Genomic DNA, 24,019 nt, shown 5'->3' on the forward strand with positions numbered 1-24,019 from the left:
AGGAACGTTAGTAAGAAAGTTGATTGTCAATAACGTTCCCGAACTCATATTTTCACTAAACGTTAACACCCCTAACGTCCTTAGCTAAAATCTCTACCCACTTTACACTTTCTCTCTGCAAGTAAAGCCAAGCCCAAATGAAGAAGAGAACTGCTTCAAACTCAAGATCCAAAGGCCCAAGACTTGAAGAGCCAACTAGAAGATGAGAAGAGTAGTATATATAGGAGTAGCTTTGAATTATTTTAGAGAGTTCCGGGAAGTTGGAAAATAGCATAGAACCACTTCCTGTATTTTACTTTCTTTTCTCTTCTAGTTTTCATCATGTATTCTCCATCTTTGTTTTCATTTTCCAGAGCTATGAACAACTAAACCACTTTCATTGGGTTAGGGAGCTCTGTTGTAATTTGATGGATCAATACTAATTTTCATTATTCTTCTTCTATCTTTTCTCTTGATTTTACTTGAAAGCTTTCGATCTTCATCCAATTGGGTAGTTATCTTGGAAAAGAAACTATTCATACTTGGATCTCTTCTGAACCTTGGAAGAGGAATGAAGAGATGAAGCTAGAAATGCTTTCTCATGCTGGACCAAATTGGGTTTGGATGGATACGTGACTATAATCCTCTCAATGCTTGATTTGGGAAATGCATGTGGTATAATCAGTGACCATACTTCATCTCTTCTCATGAGCAATTGACCAAGGAATTGGCTATTGATCAAGATTTGAGAGATTGAATTACAAGAAATTGTAATTCAATCACTTAAGATTGCCAAGGAGATCAATGAGTACATTGATTGAGGAAGAGATGTAAATAAAATTGATCCGGAGAATGCAACATCTCCTAAGCCCAATGAACTCCCCATTTCTGATCTTACCTATTCTCTTTAATTTCTGTCATTTACATTTATGAGCAATTCTCCCATTCCCATTTAAGATTCTACAATTTACTTTCTGCCATTTACTTTCCCGCCATTTAAATTTCTGCAATTCTCAACTCCATTTTCTGATTCGCTCAACTAGAACATTCCTCTAATTAAAGTTGCTTGATCAATCAATCCTTGTGGGATTCGACCTCACTCTATTGTGAGTTTTTACTTGACTACAAATTTGGTACACTTGCCGAAGGAAATTTGTTATATATAATTTCGATGCCTCGGATGTTAGCTTTCCAACACAACTAGAACCGTCTCATTTGGACCTCTGTAGCTCAAGTTATGGTTGATTTAGTACAACGAGGTCAAGCTTGACAGCTCAGCAATTTCTTCAATTTCTTGTATTCCTTCCACTTTTGCATGCTTTCTTTCCATCCTCTAAGCCATTCCTGCCCTGTAAACCCTGAAATCACTTAACACACATATCACAGCATCGAATGGTAATAAGAAGGGATTAAAAATAGCAAATTTAAGGCCAAAGAAGCATGTTTTCAATCATAGCATAAAATTAGAAAGGAAAATGTAAAACATGCAAATTATATGAATAAGTGTGAGTTTAGTGGATAAAATCCACTCAGTTAAGTACCAAAAGTACCACGAAATAGTGGTGCATCATCTATGTTTGGATAAAAACCAATTTTTGACCAACTTTGGCGGTCCGTAACTCGGTCCACAGAGTCTAGAATCCTTCAAAAATGGATTTTTATGAAATTTTATTCAAAGGTCTTTCCAATGGTTCAAAAATAGTTGAAAAAGGAATTTTGTAGAAGAAGTTATGTGCGTTGGAAGTTTGTGGTTTAAAAATGTGAATTCTGCAGCTTTTTAACGTAGTAAAATTTTTAGCAGAATGCACTCCCACGCGTATGCGTGGCCGACGCGCACGCGTCATTTTCAAAGTTTCACTACCCACGCGTTGATGAACTAAAACAGTTGCCCAGCTAAAATTCCAGAGAGTTGTGCTTGATTTGTGCCACTTTTGTGCCTGGGGCACAAAACGTACCCACGCGTACGCGTGGCTAACGCGTAGGTGTCACTGGACTTTTCTCCCATCCATGCATGCGCGTGGAGGGATGCGTACTGTGTTTACTGCATTCCACGCGTGCACGTGGGCGATGCGCACACATGACCCTGTTTTCATCAAAAGTTGATTTTTGAGTTTCTAAAACCGAATTTCATACTTCTAAGCCTCCACTTTCATCATTTAAGCCCTAAATTTTTATAGCATGCCTAGTAATAAAAAGAAGCTAGGACATGTGGTAACTTGTGGATGAAGTAAAGTGAGAACCAATGATGAATGATGAGTAATGATAACTGTATGAGTCGCTAAGGATGAATGTGAAAGTATCATGTACAGTATGAGCCGGAGGGCTGTGATAAGAATTGAATTATGGTTGAGTATGTATATGTATATGTATATGATTAATGACTAAATGCGGTAAGGGAATAATGATGGAACATGTTGAATGTGATGTGTGCCCCAGGTAGTAGGCAGTGGCGTTGTCCACTTGCTCTGGGTATGAGATGGTATGAAAGATTATGATAAATGAGCTTAATTATGGACTTTTGAATAAATGTGTATATTGTGATACCTGGGTAGTAGCAAGGGTCGTGGTTCGTACCGCTTGCTCCGGGTCATTGTCTGAGAATTGATAATAATGAAGGGTGATGATGAATAAATGTGTATTTGAGATACTTGAGTAGTAGTAAGGGTGGCGGTTCGTCCCGTTTGCTCCAGGTTAATGTGTGAGATTTGGTAACAATGAAGACTGATAATATGAATTGAGATTGAATGAATATATGTTTGAGATATCTGGGCAGTAGCAAGGGTTGTGGTTCGTCTCTCTTGCTCCGGGCCAATGCTTGAGATACCTGGGTAGTAGCAAGGGTTATGGTTCGTCCCACTTGCTCCAGGTTAGAGATTGTGTCGCCTGAGTAGTAGCGGCAGTAGTGGTGATTCCACTCGCTCTAGGTTAAGCTTTTAAACACCCGCCTAGGTAGTAGCCGCAGTAGTGGTTATTCCACTGGCTCTGGGTTGAGCGGGTAGTAGCAAGTGGGTTGTCGCTCAAACCTACCTGCTCCGCGATGGGTGTTTCTGTCCTTGGTTAGCTACCAGGACATGTCAGGTTGGCTATATAACCGACATATGATATCATCAGCCATAGGGCATGCATACATCATTTGCATAAGTTTGATTTGTTTGGGTTTGCCTATTTGCTTTGGATTGTTATATCATATATGCTATGTTACCTGATTATGTGCTACTTGTTCTACTTGCACTTTAATTGTGTATTACTTGTCTGTATTGCTTGTGTTTGTACAACTGAAAGGTCCCTCATGCGAGTGTCGGTGGACGCTGGGGGTTGTTCTGGATGAGATGAGTTAAGGATGTAATTGAATAATGATGATGATTATTGAATGAGGTAATTTGGGCTCCCTGGATAGATGCAGTGAAGTGATTTCACCTGCTCCAGGTGAGGATATGATGTATTGATATAGAATTGCTGAGACAGAATAATTGGTGATGGTTTTGTTTTGTGATTCTGATTCTGATTCGTTGGAAGGTTAGAGAGTTGAGAAGTATGAGGAAGATGAACTAGATTTAGCATTCCCTTATGACAGTTGCCTATTTATGGATTAGCAAGATAGGATGAATATTTGGTGAAAGGAAGTATTAGGATGCTTAGTGAGTTTTTATTACAATGCATTGTATTTATTTGGCACTTTTACCGTACTGGGAACCCATGGGTCGGGAGTTCTCATTTCGTATATATCTCTTGTTTTTCAGATACAGGTCTAGGTGCTCAGAAGTGAGCTGTGGTTCATCTGAGAGATGGCGAAGATCTTTATATTCTCTACTTTATATTTTTGCTTAGAATCTCTCCACCTTTACTTTGAAAAGCTTATATTATGTATTGAACTCTTTTGAACTTGCCTATAGAGGCTCTTATGTTTCTTTTGGGAGAGATTAGGAGTTTCTGTTGTCAGCTACTTTCATATTGTACCCTAGCCGGCGTAAATTTTGCGGGTCGCGACTAGTGGCTATTTACTTATGTTATATATACCTATATGTTGTCCATCCCTTAATCTCCTTTATGTCTTTATCCTTATCTCGCTTTTCGACTTCACGCTTTATCTCTTAGTGGTCATTACGTGAGTGATACGACTTCGCGATTTTATTTTTACTCTTTTCAGGCTTCTCGATTAATATTCCTTCAATTATACTTATATTTATGTATTAAAAATCCACCTTGAGAGTCGTACCACTTTATTATCATTGACTTATGACTCGAGCATAAGGATTTGTATATTAGGGTATTACATCTGAAATATTCTTCACACGCTTCAAAATCAAATTGGTACCATTTGAGCTTTCTATGCAAACTTGTTCAATACTGGCACATTTTGTAACACCTTGATGAGCTATTTTCACATCAACAAAATCACCAGGAGTATAAGACGTAAACAAATTTTTCTTATATGTAACATGAATAAAAACATCAATATCAATCACTTAACTAGTACTATTATCAACAAGGTTAACAAATTCAAACTCCTCAACAAGAAAAAAATCATCATGGGTTACATTGACTTTGTCTTGTTTATTATCATCATCATCTTTATTATGCTCTTGTCTTTCTCCTTTTTTAATTGCAAAAAAAAAATTCACATGCCCATTTTGACCACAATGATGACACTTAATATTTGTATACCTTTATCGAAACTTGCTTTTACTTTGATCTCTACTTTTAGAATCTTGACTTTTGTTTCTCTCCATAAACTCAGAAGCCAGAACATCTAAATATGTAACTGATGCACCTTATGATTTTCTTCTCATTTCTTCATTTAAAACACTACTCTTGACTAGATCCATGGAAATTGTACCATCAGGAGCAGAATCAAACAATAAATTTTTGAGAATTTTTCACGAATTTGGTAAGGAATCAAGAAGTAACAATTCTTAAACCTTTTCATCAAACTTTATACCCATGGAAGATAACTGATTCATTATTTCTTGAAAGTTATTCAAGTGAGCTGTCATTGATATTCCATCTGTATATTTTGAAATCAATAACTGCTTAATAAAAAACATCTTGTTATTTCCAGTTTTTTGACCATACAACTGTTAAAGTTTAATCCAAAGGGTCTGAGCTTGTGTCTCTCCAATAACATGGTTCAATACATTATCGTCAACCACTTCCTAATATATCCACATACTTATCTATACAACAAAGCATACTCATCATTAAATTTATCATTAGACTTCTCAGTACCAAAAAATGGTTGATGAAAATTTTTGACATAAAATAAATCTTTCATATTTGACTTCCAGAAATCATAATTAGGACCATTAAAAGTGATCATCCTATTAGTATTAGTATTAGCTTTCATTGTTCAAAGAATAACAAGTCCAGAAAAATACCAACAAACTCTGATACAAGTATGAAAGAGCTCAGTAGCGAAAGAAACACAAATATCCAATACAAGAATAATATAAAAATAATCACAACACAATATGGCAGTAACTATGAGCAAGTAAATATATCAAATAAAGTAATAACAAGAACACGCTAAGATTTTAACGTGGAAAACTCCCTCAATGTGAGAGGTTAAAACCACGAGTCATCTAGACCAATAAAATAGCTCCACTATAATCAAATATGAGGTATAAAAGAGTATCAAATAAAGCACAAATCGTGTATATAATTAGCCAAAACACCAAAGTATCAAAGCTTACAAATGAGTGACAAGAAGATAAAAACTACATAAAATCAGAGCTGATATGCAAAGCCAATTTCTCCCACTATAGACCTTCAATCAACATCTCCACTATCCAAAATGAAGAACAAGATGAGGCAAATTTTTAGTCCAAAGATTAGGCCGATCCAACCGTGAATGAATGAGAAATTGTTGTTCTGCACAAAAACAAAAATTTTATTTTTTTCTTATCTTTCACATTTGTGGTTGCTCTCTCTCACTCTCAAATATCCCAAAAAAATCTTATTAGCATAGTGATAAAGGGTGCAAGGAGATACTTCCAAAAATTGGACTTGGACCTCACAAAAGAGAGAAACAAGCCCAACATAAAATTTGTGAGTTAATTACTAAATTGATACGTGATGAAAGATAATTGACAACAACAAAATTATTTTGAAAAATTTTAAAATTAAAGAAGCGTGTTTATTCCTTTATCGAAATCTGTTTTAATGAGCATAATACTGATGTGGCCATTAAAATTAGATTATCTGACTAACTTTAAAAATAAATTATTCATATAATATTTTAAAATAATTTATATAGTATACAACATAGAAATAAAAGTTCCAAATCAATTGAGTTATGCCTTAAACATCGGTCCAAAACTAGCAATTTGATAGAGTACTAATGATGAACTGAATTATGAATATTTAGAGGCATGAATAAATTGATTTGCAATTTTTATTTCGAAGTTGAATACTTAAAAATTTAATTCAAATCACAACACGAGTATTTTACTTTTAGAGTTAATTAAATCATTTAATCCAGGTGACCACCTCAGCATTATGCTCATTGAAAATGAGCTTCAACGAAGGAATAGACATTGGGTATGTTTATCAAATTTTAAAATTTTTATGAAATTTTTTGTCATTAACATCTTTTATATTTGTTTTTGTCGGCTCTGAATCTTTTGAGTACCTATCTATTTATTTATCTATTCTTAATATATAAAAGTAGATACATAAGCATGCACCACATTACTTTTGAGACATTTCTTTCCTCCTACTAATGTCATGTCAGCAATATTGCTTACTTGGCACAACTTTAGAATCAACCACTCAATTCTTGCCAAATCAACTACTATTTTCAAATCAGCAAAAAAATAAAATATACAAATAAAAAGCTAAAAAATAGAATCCAATCAATTTGTAACCTCCAAATACATTGAATTCATATTCCTATATTTATTATATCTTACTATTATAAACAATACAATAAATTTATAACCGCAACAATTAATTTATAAATTAAAAGTTTAAAAAATGAAAATTATATTTTATTATTATAATTATGTTTATTATAATTATTTTAATTTTTGCCAATGAATTATATCTCAAATAGTATAGTCTCCTATATTGGTCGCGAGTTCGAATCTCTGTATTTTTGGTAAAAAAAAACAATCATTTTAATTTTTAGAAGTAACACTAGGTACAAAGAACTATTATTGTAGTTTTTACTTATTATTAAAAATAAATTCTATTTTATTTTACCAATATAAATTTTGAAAATAATATTTGAAAACTAAAAAAAAATAAATTTATTAAAAGAGTATCAAAACAAAACCAAAAAATATATGATATTAGACATGCATTTTCATATTAGATACATTTGTAGTATATAAGATATAACATGCATGCATGTTTACCTCAAAACACTAATTAACTATTTTCTTTTTTTTTACTAAAAATGTTTAACTTTTAGATTTTGTTGCGTATATTTGTACATATAAGATGCATCATGCATGGATACAAATCTAAATATATAATTATTACAATAATTATGTTGACCGCAACTCCATAAGTTTAGGCCATTGACTACGTCAATTGCATTGCCAACTTTAGAATAATTATTATTTGGCACAACTTTAGAATCAACCACTCAATTCTTACCAAATCAACTATTATTTTCAAATAAGCAAAAAAATAAAATATACAAATAAAAAACTAAAAAATAGAATCTAATAAATTTGTAACCTCCAAATACATTGAATTCATATTCCTATATTTATTATATCTTACCGTTATAAATAATACAATAAATTTATAACCGTAACAATTAATTTATTAATTTTTATAAATAACTCACTAAAGGTAATAAACATCCCTATTACAAATGTCATAATAATATTATTAATCATAATAAATTTTACATTATAAGTATTTAAATTCCATACCATTTAAACTATATATATAAGTCTCTTATCACTATTCCTTCACATAACATCAAATTTAGCACAAAAAATTTATTTTCGAACTGCACATCTCAAACTTACTCAATAGAGCATCATTCTTTCAGAGCAGAACGATTAGATCTAATAGCCATGCAATGAGAATCTGATGATCAGGTATGACAAAAAAAATCACAACATACATCATACATTCATACTTACTTAAATACCATATACCTAATGATAACATAAATTGAATATTGAAATAGAAAAAGATCTTCACAATTTTAGCAACTATAAACGAAATTGATGACAAATTAGGATGGAACTGTGTTAAATGTAAAAAGCATTAGAAGAAAGTATATATAAAAAAAGAAACAACTACATTTGTGGCACATGTAATCAAATACTACAATATCCAACAATAAGGTAACTCTATATACTTTTCATAATCTCATCTATCAAATTATTAGTTGTTAGCCCAATACTTATTTTAGATTCAAAATTCAATTAAAGGTTTTAGATCAACAAAAAGAAGAACATACATACAAAGATGGAACCAAATAACACAATAGAAAGTGCATCAAACTCAACAATTCATAAAGAACATGTCTTCATAAGAACCTACCACAAAAAGAAGAAAGCACCAACTCTAACTACCAACAAAAAAAAAAGGAGGACGAGCGCCACATAAGATGACTAAGTCCAACTAAAACAAATGCAAAAAATCAAACCACCAAATAAAAATGTTACTTTGTACAACTCCAACATCCAAATCTTTTGTACTACAAATTATTTAAAATAAAACACCTTTTAAATTTAACTTCAATTTACACATATTTAATTTATTTCTACAAAACATAACAATTTTTAATATTTATTATATACTATCATTAATTTATCGTCCTGCGCATCGCGCGGGTCTCATTCTAGTAATCTATAAAAGTTGATACCAATTTTTTATATCATGAGCATTAGTCATCTTATTTTTTCTAATGATACCACATTAGTACTTCTAAACACATGACAACATAAGAGAATCAACCAATCATCTTTAATAAAGAGAATTAAAAGATTAAAAAGAAAAACTCTTATCTATTATTATAATTCATTTGAAAAATAAATTATTGATTAAATACAATAAATATATACATTAAAAGTGTCATAATAATTATAATTATAAAAAATTTAAATCACGAAATAAAAATATTCAAATTCTATATTTTTTTTTACTAATACATGTTATATAAGACTCTTACTACTTTACTATTTGGTCAATTTATAAAGCATGTTACATACGACTCTTCGAAAAATTTACATGAATAAATAGTTTGGAGTTCTACGCCAATTTCTGTTGTACGCCCTGTCATGAACATCTTTATGTTTGATTCGATTTACTACTAAACAACACATACATAGTAAATCGAATTAGTTTGATCCGATTTACTACCTATACAGATTATTGACTTTATTTATTGGGTAAAGTATATTTTTTGTCCCTGAAGTTTGACAAAAGTTTTAAAAATACCCCTAAGTTTTATTTTGTTTCAATTTTATCCCAGAAGTTTTCGATTTACATCAAATATGTAAAATCCCTACAATACCCTTACTCTCCTTTTTCCCAAACAAAACCCTAACCCTAATCTCAAAATAAATCTCACACCCTCTCTCTTACATACATACACACACACAATTCAGAGAAAGAGGGAGAAGTAACGGAAGTAAAGAAAAGAGAAAGGGGAGAGTGAGGGAACGGAGAAGAGAAGAGAGGGAGGCTGTCCACCGTCACTGCCGTCGCCTTGGAGCATGCCGGCGTCGCGCCTCACCGCCGTGGAGCCGCCATCCCACGTGTCGCCGACGGCGCTGACGAAGAGGGGAGAGAGTGAGATGTTGAGGCAGAGAGCTGCCGCCGCGGGAAATGCGATGGAGGAGAGGACGCCACCAGCTCTGTCACGCCTGGTTGCTGCCTAGCATGCCGTCGGAGACCACCGTTCCCTCACCACTGCTGCGTCGCCGTTGATAAAGCTGTTGCCGCCGCCGTGAGCCGCAAACAGAGGAGGGAGAAGGAGGCGAGTTCGTGAGGGAGAAGAAGCAGCGCTGCCACCTTGCCGCCGTACCTCCTTGCTGCTGTCGAGCTGTCCGCTGCCGTTGTTGCCGTTCTGGTTCGCTATTTTCCCTTGAATCTATTTCACTTTCGTATCCTGCCATTCTGATTTTATTGAACCTCTGCTTTACCTTGGATTTTCCAGCACTCTTTCTTGTTGTCTTCCATTCAATTTGAATCCAATAGTTTCTCTGGGTGCTATGATCATTGACGTTGCAATAAGAAATGGATGCTGCTGTTGTTGCAGCCGCAACTTTCCGCTGCCCGGTCCAAATCCTGTGACTACTCATTTCATTCTACATCGATCCTCCTCACCCGTTAATTTTGCACTTCGGTTTTGGTCTCTTCAATCCCTTAGGACCACGTTGTGAGTAGGCTTTACATTTATAAGTGTTTGGCTTTACGTCTATAATTGTTTGGATATACAGTGCTTGAACTTAGTTATACTTACAAAGATTATTATCAAATGATTTTAAATTGGTTTTACTAATTGATTTATTAGAACTAAATGCTTATCCTTGTTAAACTCATTTTAATATGCACATGAGACTATATATATCATGTTTGAAGAAGTTTTATATTATTTTAAAGTATTTAATTTTATTCGAATATGTATTTTTGAAGCATTGAAATTTTATTGGTACGCACTTATTTTGGAATTATGAAATATGTTTGAAATGCTTTAAGATTGAGAAATAGGATTGCATATGATTTGGATGAGAAAGTATTATCTGATTTGATTTTATTCGATACCTTATATATTTGAAAGATCAAAGATTTGTTGTATCTGAAATTATATGTTTTGAATTTGTTTGGGAGGCTCCTATTAGAAAACCGTAGTTAACGGCGGTTATGACGTTAACCTAGATGCATCTGGCTCAGATCTCAGCTAGCAGGGGCGTTGTTAGCCTAACGTGTAGGCCACACGTTGGATCTGTTATTCCGTACAGACACACTAGAGAAAAGGGCTACCCTTAGAGGTGGAGCCGCCCAAGTGTGGACTATTTGATTTGATTTCTGTATGAGAATTCCCTTATTGATTCACTTATTCATATAAATTATTATTTTCTAACTAAAATTATTTTCATAATAATGTTTAGATGGTCTCATGTGAATTATAGATGTACTGTCTAGTCACTGAGTTGCAAAACTTACCCTTTTTTTTAAAAAAAAATATTTTTCAGGAATAAGTATTTGATTATGTGAGCTTATTCAAGAGTAATGATCTGCAATGGGTTCTATTCCTTGTTGAGTTCTTAGACGTCATTTGCTCCATATGCCACAGGTAGGATCCATCTATATTTATATATTTTATTTTTGTTCAATTATGTAATTATTCATTCTAGAAAGTGTAAATTTATCAAAAATTATTTGTAACATTTTTATTTATCTTATATTCGAATCTGTTAGGCTTGCTAGGGAACTCTTTTTCCTGAGCGACAGTCATGGCTCATTTTGGGCCGTGATAAAGTGGTATCAGAGCTTAGGTTAAATCTGTGTAATATGGAGCAAGTGTCCTATGGTAGGATCACAATTGTATAAATAGAAGCGCACCTATTTGTACAAATTGTGGCACTATCAAAGGCTTATAGGAATGTCCTCTTTGTCTTCTATGTCATTGTTGTCTTCTGATTACTGTGATCATCTGTCCTCTGCCACTTCTTACTACTCTTGTCCTTTTGTACCCAATCTTGCCCTATCCTTTGCTAGATTTTCTCGAACGTGCTTTTGCAATAGTTTCAGTTTCGGTTCCGGTTCGCGATTCCTGCCTTGTAGCTAGTTCTAACCTTTTCTGATTTTGTGAATGCATGCTTTAATCTTTTTCGTCTTTGTGTTGTTCTCTATGATTTCTGATGTCAATATTTCATGAATTACTTAGAAGATCCGATCGGTGTTTGCTGTGAATTACTATCTAATTCCTTTATAGAGCTGTATTTGAAATTTTGGATTGCATGAATTCATTGAGTTACTAAACGAGATGCTTTGTTTTGGACTTGATAAGCGATATCTGAATTTTTCTTTTATGTTGATAATCTTTGAAGTTATGACTAAATTTTGAGTTGCTTGTGATCCTTTTGTTTCAAATTAAGAATTTTGAAAATTGTTATTCAATTTTTCAAGGAGAAGAACTCTGTGATGAACATATAATGGAGTATTATTTGTTTGGCGAACTGGTGATTTTATCTGTTTAGGGATAGAGAATTATTTGGGTGACTAGTTAGATGGATTGAAGATCTTTTTGATTTAGAAGTTTGTTTGAACTTTTCTAATTTGATGATCTAGTTTTATTATAGTATTGTGTTGTTGGACATGGTTTTTCTGTCACGGAATTATTGTGATTATGTTCTATGATTTTTCTATTGTTGCTGAATTCTGATGATTTTTGCAAAATGTGATGTTTGTGAAAGAAGTTAGTTATTTCAAGAGATTTTTATGAAATATATGATACTTGAATGGAGAGGTTAAGGCTTTTGAAATGATGACAACAAATTAAGGAGTATATTCAGCAGCTACTGGTTTTCAGGAACAATTTGTGTGGCTAGATTGAATAAGGGGATATTTGAATTTTAGATGATTGCTTCTAATTGTATGCTTCTACTATGTATGGTCCTGATTGAACATTGTTTTATTTTCTCCTTGCTAGTTTGATGTTTATGGAGTTATATATCTGAAATGTGTTCAAGAAAAATAGTTTCGTACACAAACAAGAAAAAATAGATTGATAGAAATATGGTCAGTTCCAAAATAGCATGTTTCAAGTTCTCTTTGGGTGTAAGTGCAAAAAAAAAAAAGACATTGTTACTAAATTCATACACGTTCCTACCTTTGGATTATATATAAGTATGAACTGTTATTTGTTAATGTGCATGAAAAAAAAAAGAGGTGAGAGCTAACTTGGCAGAGACTTAAATTGAGGGACAAGGAGAGAAATTATTTAATTTTTGGATGCTTATATATATTGTTTTATTGGTTCACACAATTCTTCATCTATTTAATGGGATCCTTTCCATATTAGTTAGATGGAAGTAAATATCAAAAGGCTTTCTATTATACTACCTTTATACTTTCCAATTTTATCATTAGTTAGATTAAGAAACTTTTTTTTCGTGATCATGTCGAAATGACTTCGTACTTTCAAGTGAATTTTTATGATCATGTTCATGATTTTGAAATTGGAAGTTGAAATAATTTTATTGGTCTGATTTTAGAAGTGCACACCACATCTGATGTGTTTGTGTCTGTGTCTTTTAATAATTATGTGCTATGCTTTGATTTCATTGTTGCAACAGTGGATTACATTTAGACGTGAATGTCTTACTAAAGGGTAGCTCAAACAACATATTTTATGCGTATTATCATGACAAAAATTTTGTTTATGTATGGATAAGGGTGTGTTAGAATCAGCTCTTATAATTTTATTTGTTTTGGTGATATTTGTCTTTTATTCTTTTGGTGATATTTGTCTTTTATTCTTTTGGTGATGAACTTTATTTTTTGGCTAAGATTTGAAACTTGAAAATTTTCTTAACCCTTGCTTTTTTTTTTTGAAAATTCCTCTGTTCTCAACTATTGTCATTATTCTCAGAGATTTGGAGAGATTGGTTTTCTGGGTTTCGTGAGATTGAGATTGTAGGTCTTAGATATTGGAAAGAATTTCTGGCGATTTCAGATGGAAAAGATTGGATATTTAATTCCTTAAAGTTGAACAAATTCTTTCTATGAGTTTTTCTCCTTATTATATTCACGGAGTATTATAAAGTAGGCATTGTAAAAAAAAATTTTTTTTTAATTTTAGGACAATTTTGGTGCTTGTTTGCAATGTATGAAGATTGTGGATGTCTAAACTCTAAAGAAACCGATAGGTTCATTTTGAGTCAATGGGTTTAATCTTGAGTTATTTCATTATAACTTGTTGACCTGAAAAATTATGGGTATGGATTGATCATAACTTGAGTGTGGAGGCATAAATTGTCAATATTTTCTTTTCTTTTCATGTGTTTTCTATTTTTAGTTGGTTCATTTATTTTAGATTTTTTTATGTTACCTTTGCTCGTTCTAAATATTTTCTTTATTACTATATTTTGATTGATTGTGTTTGAATATTTTGTTTTGTTATTGTTGTTGATGTTTAAAAGTATAAATTTTTAGGTGATACCATTTTTTATATACTAGTTTCTAATTTTGGGTGTAACATCTATGTCCTTTTTTCTAATCTGCTCTTTCAATTATTTGCAATACTCATCATTTGGCATTTTTAGGGTCTTGATGATGTTAATGAAGAATATTATGAAGCTTTTTCGATGATTTCAACATTTACTTATGCCCTAAAATCTTTTATGCTATGATGATATTGTTATGCTGGACTTTATTTTGTTTTGCTTGTTTTCTAGTTTTGTTGGGAAAAAAATCTATATTCTATTTAGCATTGTCACATCTTGTGGTCTGATTATTGAGTATAGTGCATACAAAGGGGTAGAATTTATAACCTGTAAGGAATAGTTCTTCTAAACTCCTTCATTTCTTTATCCAAGTAATGGTAATTGTTATGTTTGGGAACATTAGGTGTTCTTTTTGGGATAGTTTGTGTTGAAGTATGCACTATAATTGTGCCACGTGATTTGACGTATCGTTCCTTCTTCTATATTTCGTATCGGGAGTTCCTTGTTTCAATTCTTGTTGAAATGAAATTTGATTATTTTATTTCATGTCCTACATCTTATGCATATCTCAATCTGATCGTGCTTTTGGCTATACCATATATTCTCGACAACACAGGTGCTGACATTGCATTCCTTTACGTGAACTATGTAACTCCTTGATGTAATTTGAAATTGCTTTACTATGATACATCATATCTTCTAATATTCTCTTAGAATTCTTGTTCCAGATCTTCTTTGAAAAAACTTTTTTTTATTTGATTCTTCTCTTGCCTGATCGTGTCCTTAATCATCCATTTAAATCTTTGTAAAAATAGCCATTGATTTTGGTTAACCTCTTTTTGTGAACTTTGTACTTCTTTGATTCAACCTGAACTTGTTTTGACCTAATATACCCTATTTTCTTTAATTGTTACTATTAAAGTTTCTTGATTCAGATTTCCTTGTTAAGATGCGATTGACTCTTTCTGGCACACTTAATTATTTCTATACAGCATTGCTTAATTGTAATCTTAAGCATCTTTTTTACCTTCGTGCAAATACAATCTGTGATGTTTGCTCTTCTCTTCCCAGGTTTTGTGTCCTTTTGAGTAAACCTGAGCTTGTTCTGGTCTCGTGTGATTCCTAGATATAGTAAGCGATACGTTAGTTTGTTAGGACACAACTTATCGATGTTGAAGTTCAGAAAGTCGTAATTCTAAGGCTTGACGTAAGACCGGCTACTACCAAGCAGATGTACACCAGAACCAAGAGATTATAAAGTAAAAGTGTATTTTGAGGAGATTGACAAACTAAGTAAAAAGTACTATGTATATCTAAGTTGTCAAGGAAACAAGAGTAGGTGAATGCTAATCACATCGTTTTAACAGAAACCTATCTTGTAACTTCTGCACCTCGTTATACTTCTTTCTCATGTTTGGCAAAGTGCTAAAACCATGTAAAGTTTTGCAGATTATATCAATTTTTGAATTTTCGAGGGCAAAAATTTTTGTAAAGAGGGTAGAATATAAAATCCCTACAATACCGTTACTCTCCTTATTCCCAAACGAAACCCTAACCCTAATCTCAAAATAAATCCCACACCCTCCCTCTTACATACATACACACACACAATTCAGAGAAAGAGGGAGAAGTAACGGAAGCAAAGAAAAGAGAAAGGGGAGAGTGAGGGAACGGAGAAGAGAAGAGAGGGAGGCTGTCCACCGTCACTGCCGTCGCCTTGGAGCATGCCGGCGTCGCGCCTCACCGCCATGGAGCCGCCGTCCCACGTGTCGCCGCCGGCGCTGACGAAGAGGGGAGAGAGTGAGATGTTGAGGCAGAGAGCTGCCGCCGCGGGAAACGCGATGGAGGAGAGGACGCCACCAGCTCTGTCACGCCTGGTTGCTGCCTAGCATGCCGTCGGAGACCGCCGTTCCCTCACCACTGCTGCGTCGCCGTTGATAAAGCTGTTGCCGCCGCCGTGAGACGCGAACAGAGGAGGGAGAAGGAGGCGAGTTCGTGAGGGAGAAGAAGCAACGCTGCCACCTTACCGCCGTACCTCCTTGCTGCTGTCGAGCTGACCACTGCCATTGTTGCCGTTCTGGTTCGCTATTTTCCCTTGAATCTGTTTCACTTTCGTATCCTGCCATTCTGATTTTATTGAACCTCTGCTTTACCTTAGATTTTCCAGCACTCTTTCTTGTTGTCTTCCATTTAATTTGAATCCAATAGTTTCTCTGGGTGCTATGATCATTGACGTTGCAATAAGAAATAGATGCTGCTGTTGTTGCAGCCGCAACTTTTCGCTGCCCGGTCCAAATCCTGTGACTACTCATTTCATTCTACATCGATCCTCCTCACCCGTTAATTTTGCACTTCGGTTTTGGTCTCTTCGGTCCCTTAGGACCACGTTGTGAGTAGGCTTTACATTTATAAGTGTTTGCTTTACGTCTATAATTATTTGGATATACGGTGCTTGAACTTAGTTATACTTACAAAGATTATTATCAAATGATTTTAAATTGGTTTTACTAATTGATTTATTATAACTAAATGCTTATCCTTGTTAAACTCATTTTAATATGCACATGAGACTATATATATCATGTTTGAAGAAGTTTTATATTATTTTAACGCATTTAATTTTATTCGAATATGTATTTTTGAAGCATTGAAATTTTATTAGTACTCACTTATTTTGGAATTATGAAATATGTTTGAAATGCTTTAAGATTGAGAAATAGGATTGCATATGATTTGGATGAGAAAGTATTATCTGATTTGATTTTATTCGATACCTTATATATTTGAAAGATCAAAGATTTGTTGTATGTGAAATTATATGTTTTGAATTGGTTTGGGAGGCTCGTATTAGAAAACCGTAGTTAACGGCGGTTATGACGTTAACCTAGATGCATCTGGCTCAGACCTCAGCTAGCAGGGGCGTTGCTAGCCTAACGTGTAGGCCAAACGTTGGATCTGTTATTCCGTACGGACACACTAGAGAAAAGGGCTACCCTTAGAGGTGGAGCCGTCCAAGTGTGGACTATTTGATTTGATTTTTGTATGAGAACTCCCTTATTGATTCACTTATTCATATAAATTATTATTTTCTAACTAAAATTATTTTCATAATAATGTTTAGATGGTCTCATGTGAATTATAGATGTACTGTCTAGTCACTGAGTTGCAAAACTCACCCTTTTTTTTTTAAAAAAAATATTTTTCAGGAATAAGTATTTGATTATGTTAGCTTATTCAAGAGTAATGATCTGCAATGGGTTCTATTCCTTGTTGAGTTCTTAGACATCATCTGCTCCATATGCCACAGACAGGATCCATCTATATTTATTTATTTTATTTTTGTTCAATTATGTAATTATTCATTATAGAAAGTGTAAATTTATCAAAAATTATTTGTAACATTTTTATTTATCTTATATTCGAATCTGTTAGGCTTGCTAGGGAACTCTTTTTCCTGAGCGCCAGTCATGGCTCATTTTGGGCCGTGATAAAATATACCCCTAACGGCTAATTTTTCAAAAAATTTAAAACCAATTCAACAACAATTTCACAAGAACAACCCTTAACACAAGCAAATCAAGCATAATTTTCATGCATTATTATTAGATTTGTCTTTATTTTTTTGAAAATTTAGCCGTTGAGGGTATATTTGATGCAAATAAAAAATTTTTGGGACAAAATTGAAACAAAATAAAACTTAGGGGTATTTTTAAAATTTTTGCCAAACTTCAAGGACAAAAAAGATACTTTACCCTTATTTATTCTTTATTAACTTTAAAACATAAATGTCAATAAAGAAATACCTCCATTTGTATTCAAATAAAATATAAAAAAAATTAAAATCAATAAAAATAGAAATTCAAATTTTATGTTTTAGTTCAAATTTCAGAAAGTAAGAAATGTTAAGTTGATTTGGTTAAGTAAAAAATATCAATGAAAAAAATAATTAAAACTTAAACCTAAGTGGCATAGGAGCATATTTGAGTAAGAAATTTATGTTTTGAAGTTGTTAACTTAAAAGTAAGAAATGTCAAGTTGATTTGGTTAAGTAAAAAATATCAATAAAAAAAATAATTAAAACTTAAACCTATCACATTATTAAAAAAATATATATATAAAGTCACTAAATATATATATTTCTTCAAAATTTTGAGAGAGTCGAAGTCACTATTTGTCCTCTTTTGATCTGTCTCTACTAAATTTTTTTTAATAAGTTTAAATTTGACACACCATCTTCTTACTAAATATACTCAATCAAATATAACATTATTATAGAATTAATCTATAATTTTATATTCTATTTTTAGTATTTTTTATTTTAATTCATTTTTTTTCTAATTTTATAGTTATTTGCAAATGATAAAAAATAACAAATAAAAATATAAATTTGTACAATTATAATATAATAAAAATTATCTTTTTTTTTAAAATAAATAAATTCAAAATCCTAAAACAATAAACTATAATTCAATTTGTATTATATTTTTATTAAATAATTATATAAAATTATATATAAATTATTAAATAAATATTTTATAAAATATTTTTAATATAAGATACTTTAAATTTAATATTATTTTACATATATCTAATTAATCTCTAAAAAAATATTAAAATATATTATATAATATAATTAATTTATCTCTTCGCACATTGTCTGGTCTCACTCTAGTTAGCTCTAAAATTATTTGTATATTGGAAGAACATTTTCTATTCCTATTGCAAACCATACACATGCTCTAATAATGTGGAAACCATACAATGTGAAAGTAGTACACTTCGCTATCGAAAATTTTGCAATCTAATAATGCTTCACACAAGCTCTGCCTTTACTTCTTTCTTTGTCAATGCTTCATTGATTCATGATACTTCCATAAAATAAACCGTCGATTCGAGCTTCAATGTCAAACATTGTATACTTAATATACTCATAAGCATTCATTCCAAGAACTTTACGAATCGTCCCAATGAAGTTTCCATATGCTGGCAGCAACATGTTTTTTATTGAAGTCCTAATTTCTTCCCTTAGCTGCTCATCAAAGACGGACCATGTAGATTGAGCAACGCATGTCTCCATGAAATGAATGTTGAACAACAGCAGTTTATTCTTCATTGGCTCTGCGGCAACCTCAGGTGCCGGCGACTCGCCATAGTAGTCTAGATTCAGATAGTCTAGCAACTTGTTCCAAGAACTTCTGTAATATAGCTCAAGGTTTTGCTTCACTTTTGCAGTGTTAATTTGGCCCCAATGATCTCCCAAAAAGGTTCCCAGCTCCCACTCTTTTACCTTGTTTTCTATGTAACTCCTATTATTCACCATGAAAAAATAGCCCAAAGCAGGGTCCTTGTACTTCTTGGAGTTGGTTCTCAATTTTCTCTCTAATAACTGCAACAACATAATATTATTCGATTGGGTTCCGGCATCCATCGGGTATTCTAGCGAAGCCTGCTGAAGCTTCCTTTGCGACTGCCGTGAGAATAGGATATATGTCATTACATTGTAGGTAATTAGATGAACCCCACCACTTGGAAGAACTAACTTAGCCTCCTTGCTACGGAAAATCAAATTCTTCATATCCGTGTAAGAGCCTGTGATTGCTTCTCTCAATTTGTTCCGGGTTGTGACAGCTTCATTCACCAAGAACACGCTGGGGCCATCAGAAAACAATGTCTGGAAGTCTGGAATCAGTTGGTTCAATGCAAGAAAAACGCGGAAGGTTTGGAACATCCGACATGATGGAAGGCTAATCGCCGCGAAGGCCTCTGCGAATTTCAGCAGCTGAATTGTTGCTTCAGAGCAAATTTGTCCAAAACACGCATCCGCTGCAGAGTGTAAACCAGAGAAGATACGACTGCAGATTTGCCTTTCCGAGGGAAATAGTATCCTTAGGGCAACATCAGAAGCTATGATCCATCTACTGATAATGTAATCCATGGATGGCATTGTTTGAGGGTCAATAACTCTATCCTCTCGAAGCTTCAACAATCTCAATATGCACATCTCTAACCATTGCCTCCTGTAATTGCTATATGCATCGCAGAACTCCTTTCCGAAACCAGCAGCCATGGTGGACTTGGCAACATCATGAAGATCATCCATAGCTCCGGGCCCAAGTGCATCAAACGCCAAGTTGTGGTCAATCACCTTTCCAGGGACACCAATGGCTTCACCGTATTCCCTCACTTGGTCCAAAATTTTGCCCATGATACCATAGCTTCTCCGCTGATGCCTTTCTATACAAGCACTTAACCGTGCCATCATAAAACTGCAATCATCATTGGCTTGTTGCGAATCAACTTGAACGACAACCTGATTTTGATCACATGGATCAAAATGTTCATCTTCTAATGTGAGGTTTAGCGAAGATCTAAGAATAATAACAAAATAACTGAAACAGACCCCAGTAATACCAAACAATACTTTTATCTTCATCAGTTGCACAATAAAAACTCCGAGAAAGAAATATAGCAGATCCACTTCAAATCCACCGTGGATCTGTCTTGGAAAACTAGAGCACATTATAGCAAAAGCAGCACAAGAGACTATGCTATATGCATCTGGTTTCCCATTCACAGCTTTGTCAAAAAAGAATGAGTAAACAGAAGTAATGGTCAGAACTAAAAATGCTATATGCGCTCGAAACCGGAGACAAGCCGAGTGTTGCCATACCTTGGGAAAGTAAGTGGCAAGGCAGATTATAAAACTGAAAACAATGTAAATAGAGATTTTCACCAAGTTCCATTTTCCGAATAGAAAATTGAAGGATCTACTGAGAGCATAACAGAGCAGGCCAACTATGGATGAAACCACACCAACGAATCTCCATAGCTTTTGATGCATAAGCCATCTTGGAATTCGGACAGGCACTTGTACCATATCCTCTGAAAGAAGCTAAGTGAGTAACAAGTGTTTTCAGAGACACGGAGCAAATATTATCCAAGAGTTTACACAGTTAATTTTTCACTACATATTTTGTTGACTTGGAGGAGCTGTAGGTATGAAGAGTCTTCTTCAACTCGGTTTTGTCATCACGCGCTTGGCCATAGTCATTTCTATATGTATAGATTGCATAGTGTAACTTTCCTATCCCCTTCCAGGAACATCTTCAGTTGACTTGGGTTTGACTAATCTTATTATTACAATATAGATTCCTGCAAGTTAATGCATTGAAATCTAGATGATAATTGTACTATTGTGATAGATGCTTTACACTTGAAATTTACTTTTGCTCAACCATGGCTGGGTGGATTATGCCTGTGGTTCCAAATGGTTAGTCTTAGAAATTCTTTTGGGAATAACTTAATAACCAAGAATTACCAAATAAATTTCACTTCTTTGCTGTTTTTTTTTTTTTTTACTTTTTTTTTTCTGATAAAATCTAACACAAGCATGTTTTCCAATTCAATACTAGTGATTTTGTGATCTCATTCATACAAATTTTCTATTTGTTTCTTTTTCTGCTACCTTCCTAATTCATACTTCCTCTAAATAAACCGTTAAGTCGAGCTTGTATATCAAACATTCCGTACTCTATATACTCATATGCATCTGCAGCAAGAACATTATGGAACTTCCCAATGAAGTTTCCATATGCTGGAAGCAACATGTTCTCTACGGATGTTATTATTTCTTTCCTAAGTTGCTCTTTACCAACAAACCATGTAGATTGAAGAGTGCATATCTTCCTGAAGTGTGAATTGAACAAAATAAGTTTCTCTTTCATTGATTCAGCAGGAACAGCAGGCACCAAAGACTCATCGTTGTACAGCTTCAGATAATCAACCACCATGTTCCATGAGCTTTTGTAATAGAGCTCAAGGTTTTGCTCAGCTTTCTGTGTATTATTTTGGACCCAATCATTGCTCAAATGGGTTACGAAATGCCGTTGTTTTACAAAGTTTTGTATGTACCTTCTATTAATCATCATGAAGAAATAGCACAAAGTAGGATCCTTGTAGTTCTTGGATTTAGTTCTCAGTTTTCTCTCTAAAATCTTCAACATAGAAACCATCTCCACAGAGAATGAAAACGATGTTCCAGCTCTATCAGAACCCTGCACATATTTTTGTAAAAATGGCTCGCAAAATAACTCGACATATGCCAGGACATCCATTGTTAATGGATGAATTCCGCCATTGGGAAAAACAAACTTAGCCTTCTTACTACGGAAAATCATATTCTTCACCTCCGTGTAACAACCCTCTATTGCTTCTCTCAAGTTGTTCTGGATTGTAATAGCTTCCTTCACCAAGAACATAGTGAGGCTATCACAAAACAATGTCTGCAAGTGTGGAATCAGGTCACACAATGCCCGAAAAATGTGAACAATGATGAATATTTGATCAAATGAACTGCTCACACTTGTAAAGGCTTCAGCAAAATTTAACAGCTGAGTCGCGGATTCCCGGCAAATATTTGCAAAACAAACATCAGAAACTGAGCGTAGCCCAAAGAAGACACGATCGCAGAGTCGTCTTTCGAATGGGAACAGTATTCTGAATGCAACATTGCAGGTTTCAGCCCATCTCTTAACCATGAAATATGGAGTTGGTAGTGTGTTAGGGTGGTCAATCTTGACAGTGTCCAACTCCAACAATCTTGCTAGACACTCCTCCAAGAATTCCCTCCGGCAATCGATGTAGGCATCAGAGCATTCCTTCACCAATCCAAAAGCCACTGCAGATTTGACAGCTTCATGAAGGTCATTTACAACTCCCTGTGGTAGCGTATCAAGCAAGAAATTGTAATCAGTCACCAACATAGTGTTATTAGTAGCATTATTGTATTCCTCAAAAATGGTTTGCACTAGTGCAGCTTTTCTCTTCTGAAGCGCCTCAACACAATCCATGAGTTTTGTCATGATGATTCTATGAATGTTGGATTGTTGTGAATCAGATTCCACTTGAATTGACACATGATTTTGGTCATGGAGTTCCAAATATTCACTCTCTGTGACTGTTGATGCATCTAGAGAGGATCGAAGAATGATGAGGAAATAGCTGAAACATATCGCAACTATACTCAACAAGAATCTTATCTTCATCAGTTGTATTATGAGAACTCCCAGAAAGAAATATAACATGTCTACCTCAAATCCACAATGAATTTGTCTTGACAAACTAAACCACATTATAGCAAAAGAAGCACAAGAAACTATGCTATATGCATCCGGATCCCCATTCGCAGCTTTATCGAAAAAGAATGAGTAAACAGAAGTAACGGTCAGAACTAAAAATGTCATGTGAGCTCTTAATCGGAGACTTGCAGAGTATTGCCATACCTTGGCAAAGAAAGTGGCAAGGCAGATTATAAGACTGAAAACAATGTAAATAGAGATTTTCGCCAAGTTCCATTTTCCGAATAGAAAGTTGAAGGATGTACTAAGAGCGTAACAGAGTAATCCAACTATGGATGAAGCAAAACCAAGGAATCTCCATAGCTTTTGGTGCATAAGCCAACTTGGAATTTGGACAGATAGAGGTGTCATATTCTCTGTGAAAGAATCCAAGTAACAACTAACAAGTGCTTTTTAGTCTTTCCAAAACACCAAGAGAGACCATTTCAGGTAGCACTACCCTTTGCAGAGAAACCTTCAAAGGAAAGTTACACAATAATTTTTAAATACATATATTTTTTACTTGGAGTAGTAGTTGCCGGCATGAAGAGTATGCTGCAACTAAGTTTTGTCATCTTGTTCTTGGCCATAGTCATTTTTATATGCATGTTACATAGTTTATGTTTCCTGTCCCCTTTCATTTTTTCATGTCTCAATAGTCAAAGGCATGCTGAATAAACAAATATAATGGTAACTCCGTTACTTGGTAATTTCTTAAGCCGACTTAAGTTGACTAATAAATAAAGTACAGTCCAAAATCTAGTCTAGTTCATTGATTTCTAG

At 33.8% G+C, this 24,019-nt stretch overlaps 2 protein-coding genes across 2 annotated transcripts; both read right to left on the minus strand.

Moving 5' to 3' along the window:
- Positions 1–18,792: 18,792 nt before the first annotated feature.
- On the minus strand, positions 18,793–21,138 carry LOC107608238 (exocyst complex component EXO70B1-like). Its single transcript, XM_016310088.3, has one exon. The coding sequence runs from the start codon at positions 20,995–20,997 to the stop codon at positions 18,973–18,975; it is 2,025 nt and encodes a 674-aa protein (XP_016165574.1). The 5' UTR covers positions 20,998–21,138; the 3' UTR covers positions 18,793–18,972.
- Positions 21,139–21,313: 175 nt separating this feature from the next.
- Positions 21,314–23,608, minus strand: LOC107607033 (exocyst complex component EXO70B1-like). Its single transcript, XM_088494258.1, has one exon. The coding sequence runs from the start codon at positions 23,606–23,608 to the stop codon at positions 21,590–21,592; it is 2,019 nt and encodes a 672-aa protein (XP_088350384.1). The 3' UTR covers positions 21,314–21,589.
- Positions 23,609–24,019: the final 411 nt, after the last annotated feature.

This window comes from Arachis ipaensis, chromosome B7 (assembly GCF_059453495.1).
Source record: "Arachis ipaensis isolate K30076 ecotype BB chromosome B7, ASM5945349v1, whole genome shotgun sequence".
In the NCBI taxonomy this organism is placed as follows: domain Eukaryota; kingdom Viridiplantae; phylum Streptophyta; class Magnoliopsida; order Fabales; family Fabaceae; genus Arachis; species Arachis ipaensis.

Bases quoted from the DNA above. Each gene is read 5' to 3' on its own strand.
- LOC107607033 (XM_088494258.1), bottom strand. From the start codon at position 23,608: ATGACACCTCTATCTGTCCAAATTCCAAGTTGGCTTATGCACCAAAAG.
- LOC107608238 (XM_016310088.3), bottom strand. From the start codon at position 20,997: ATGGTACAAGTGCCTGTCCGAATTCCAAGATGGCTTATGCATCAAAAG.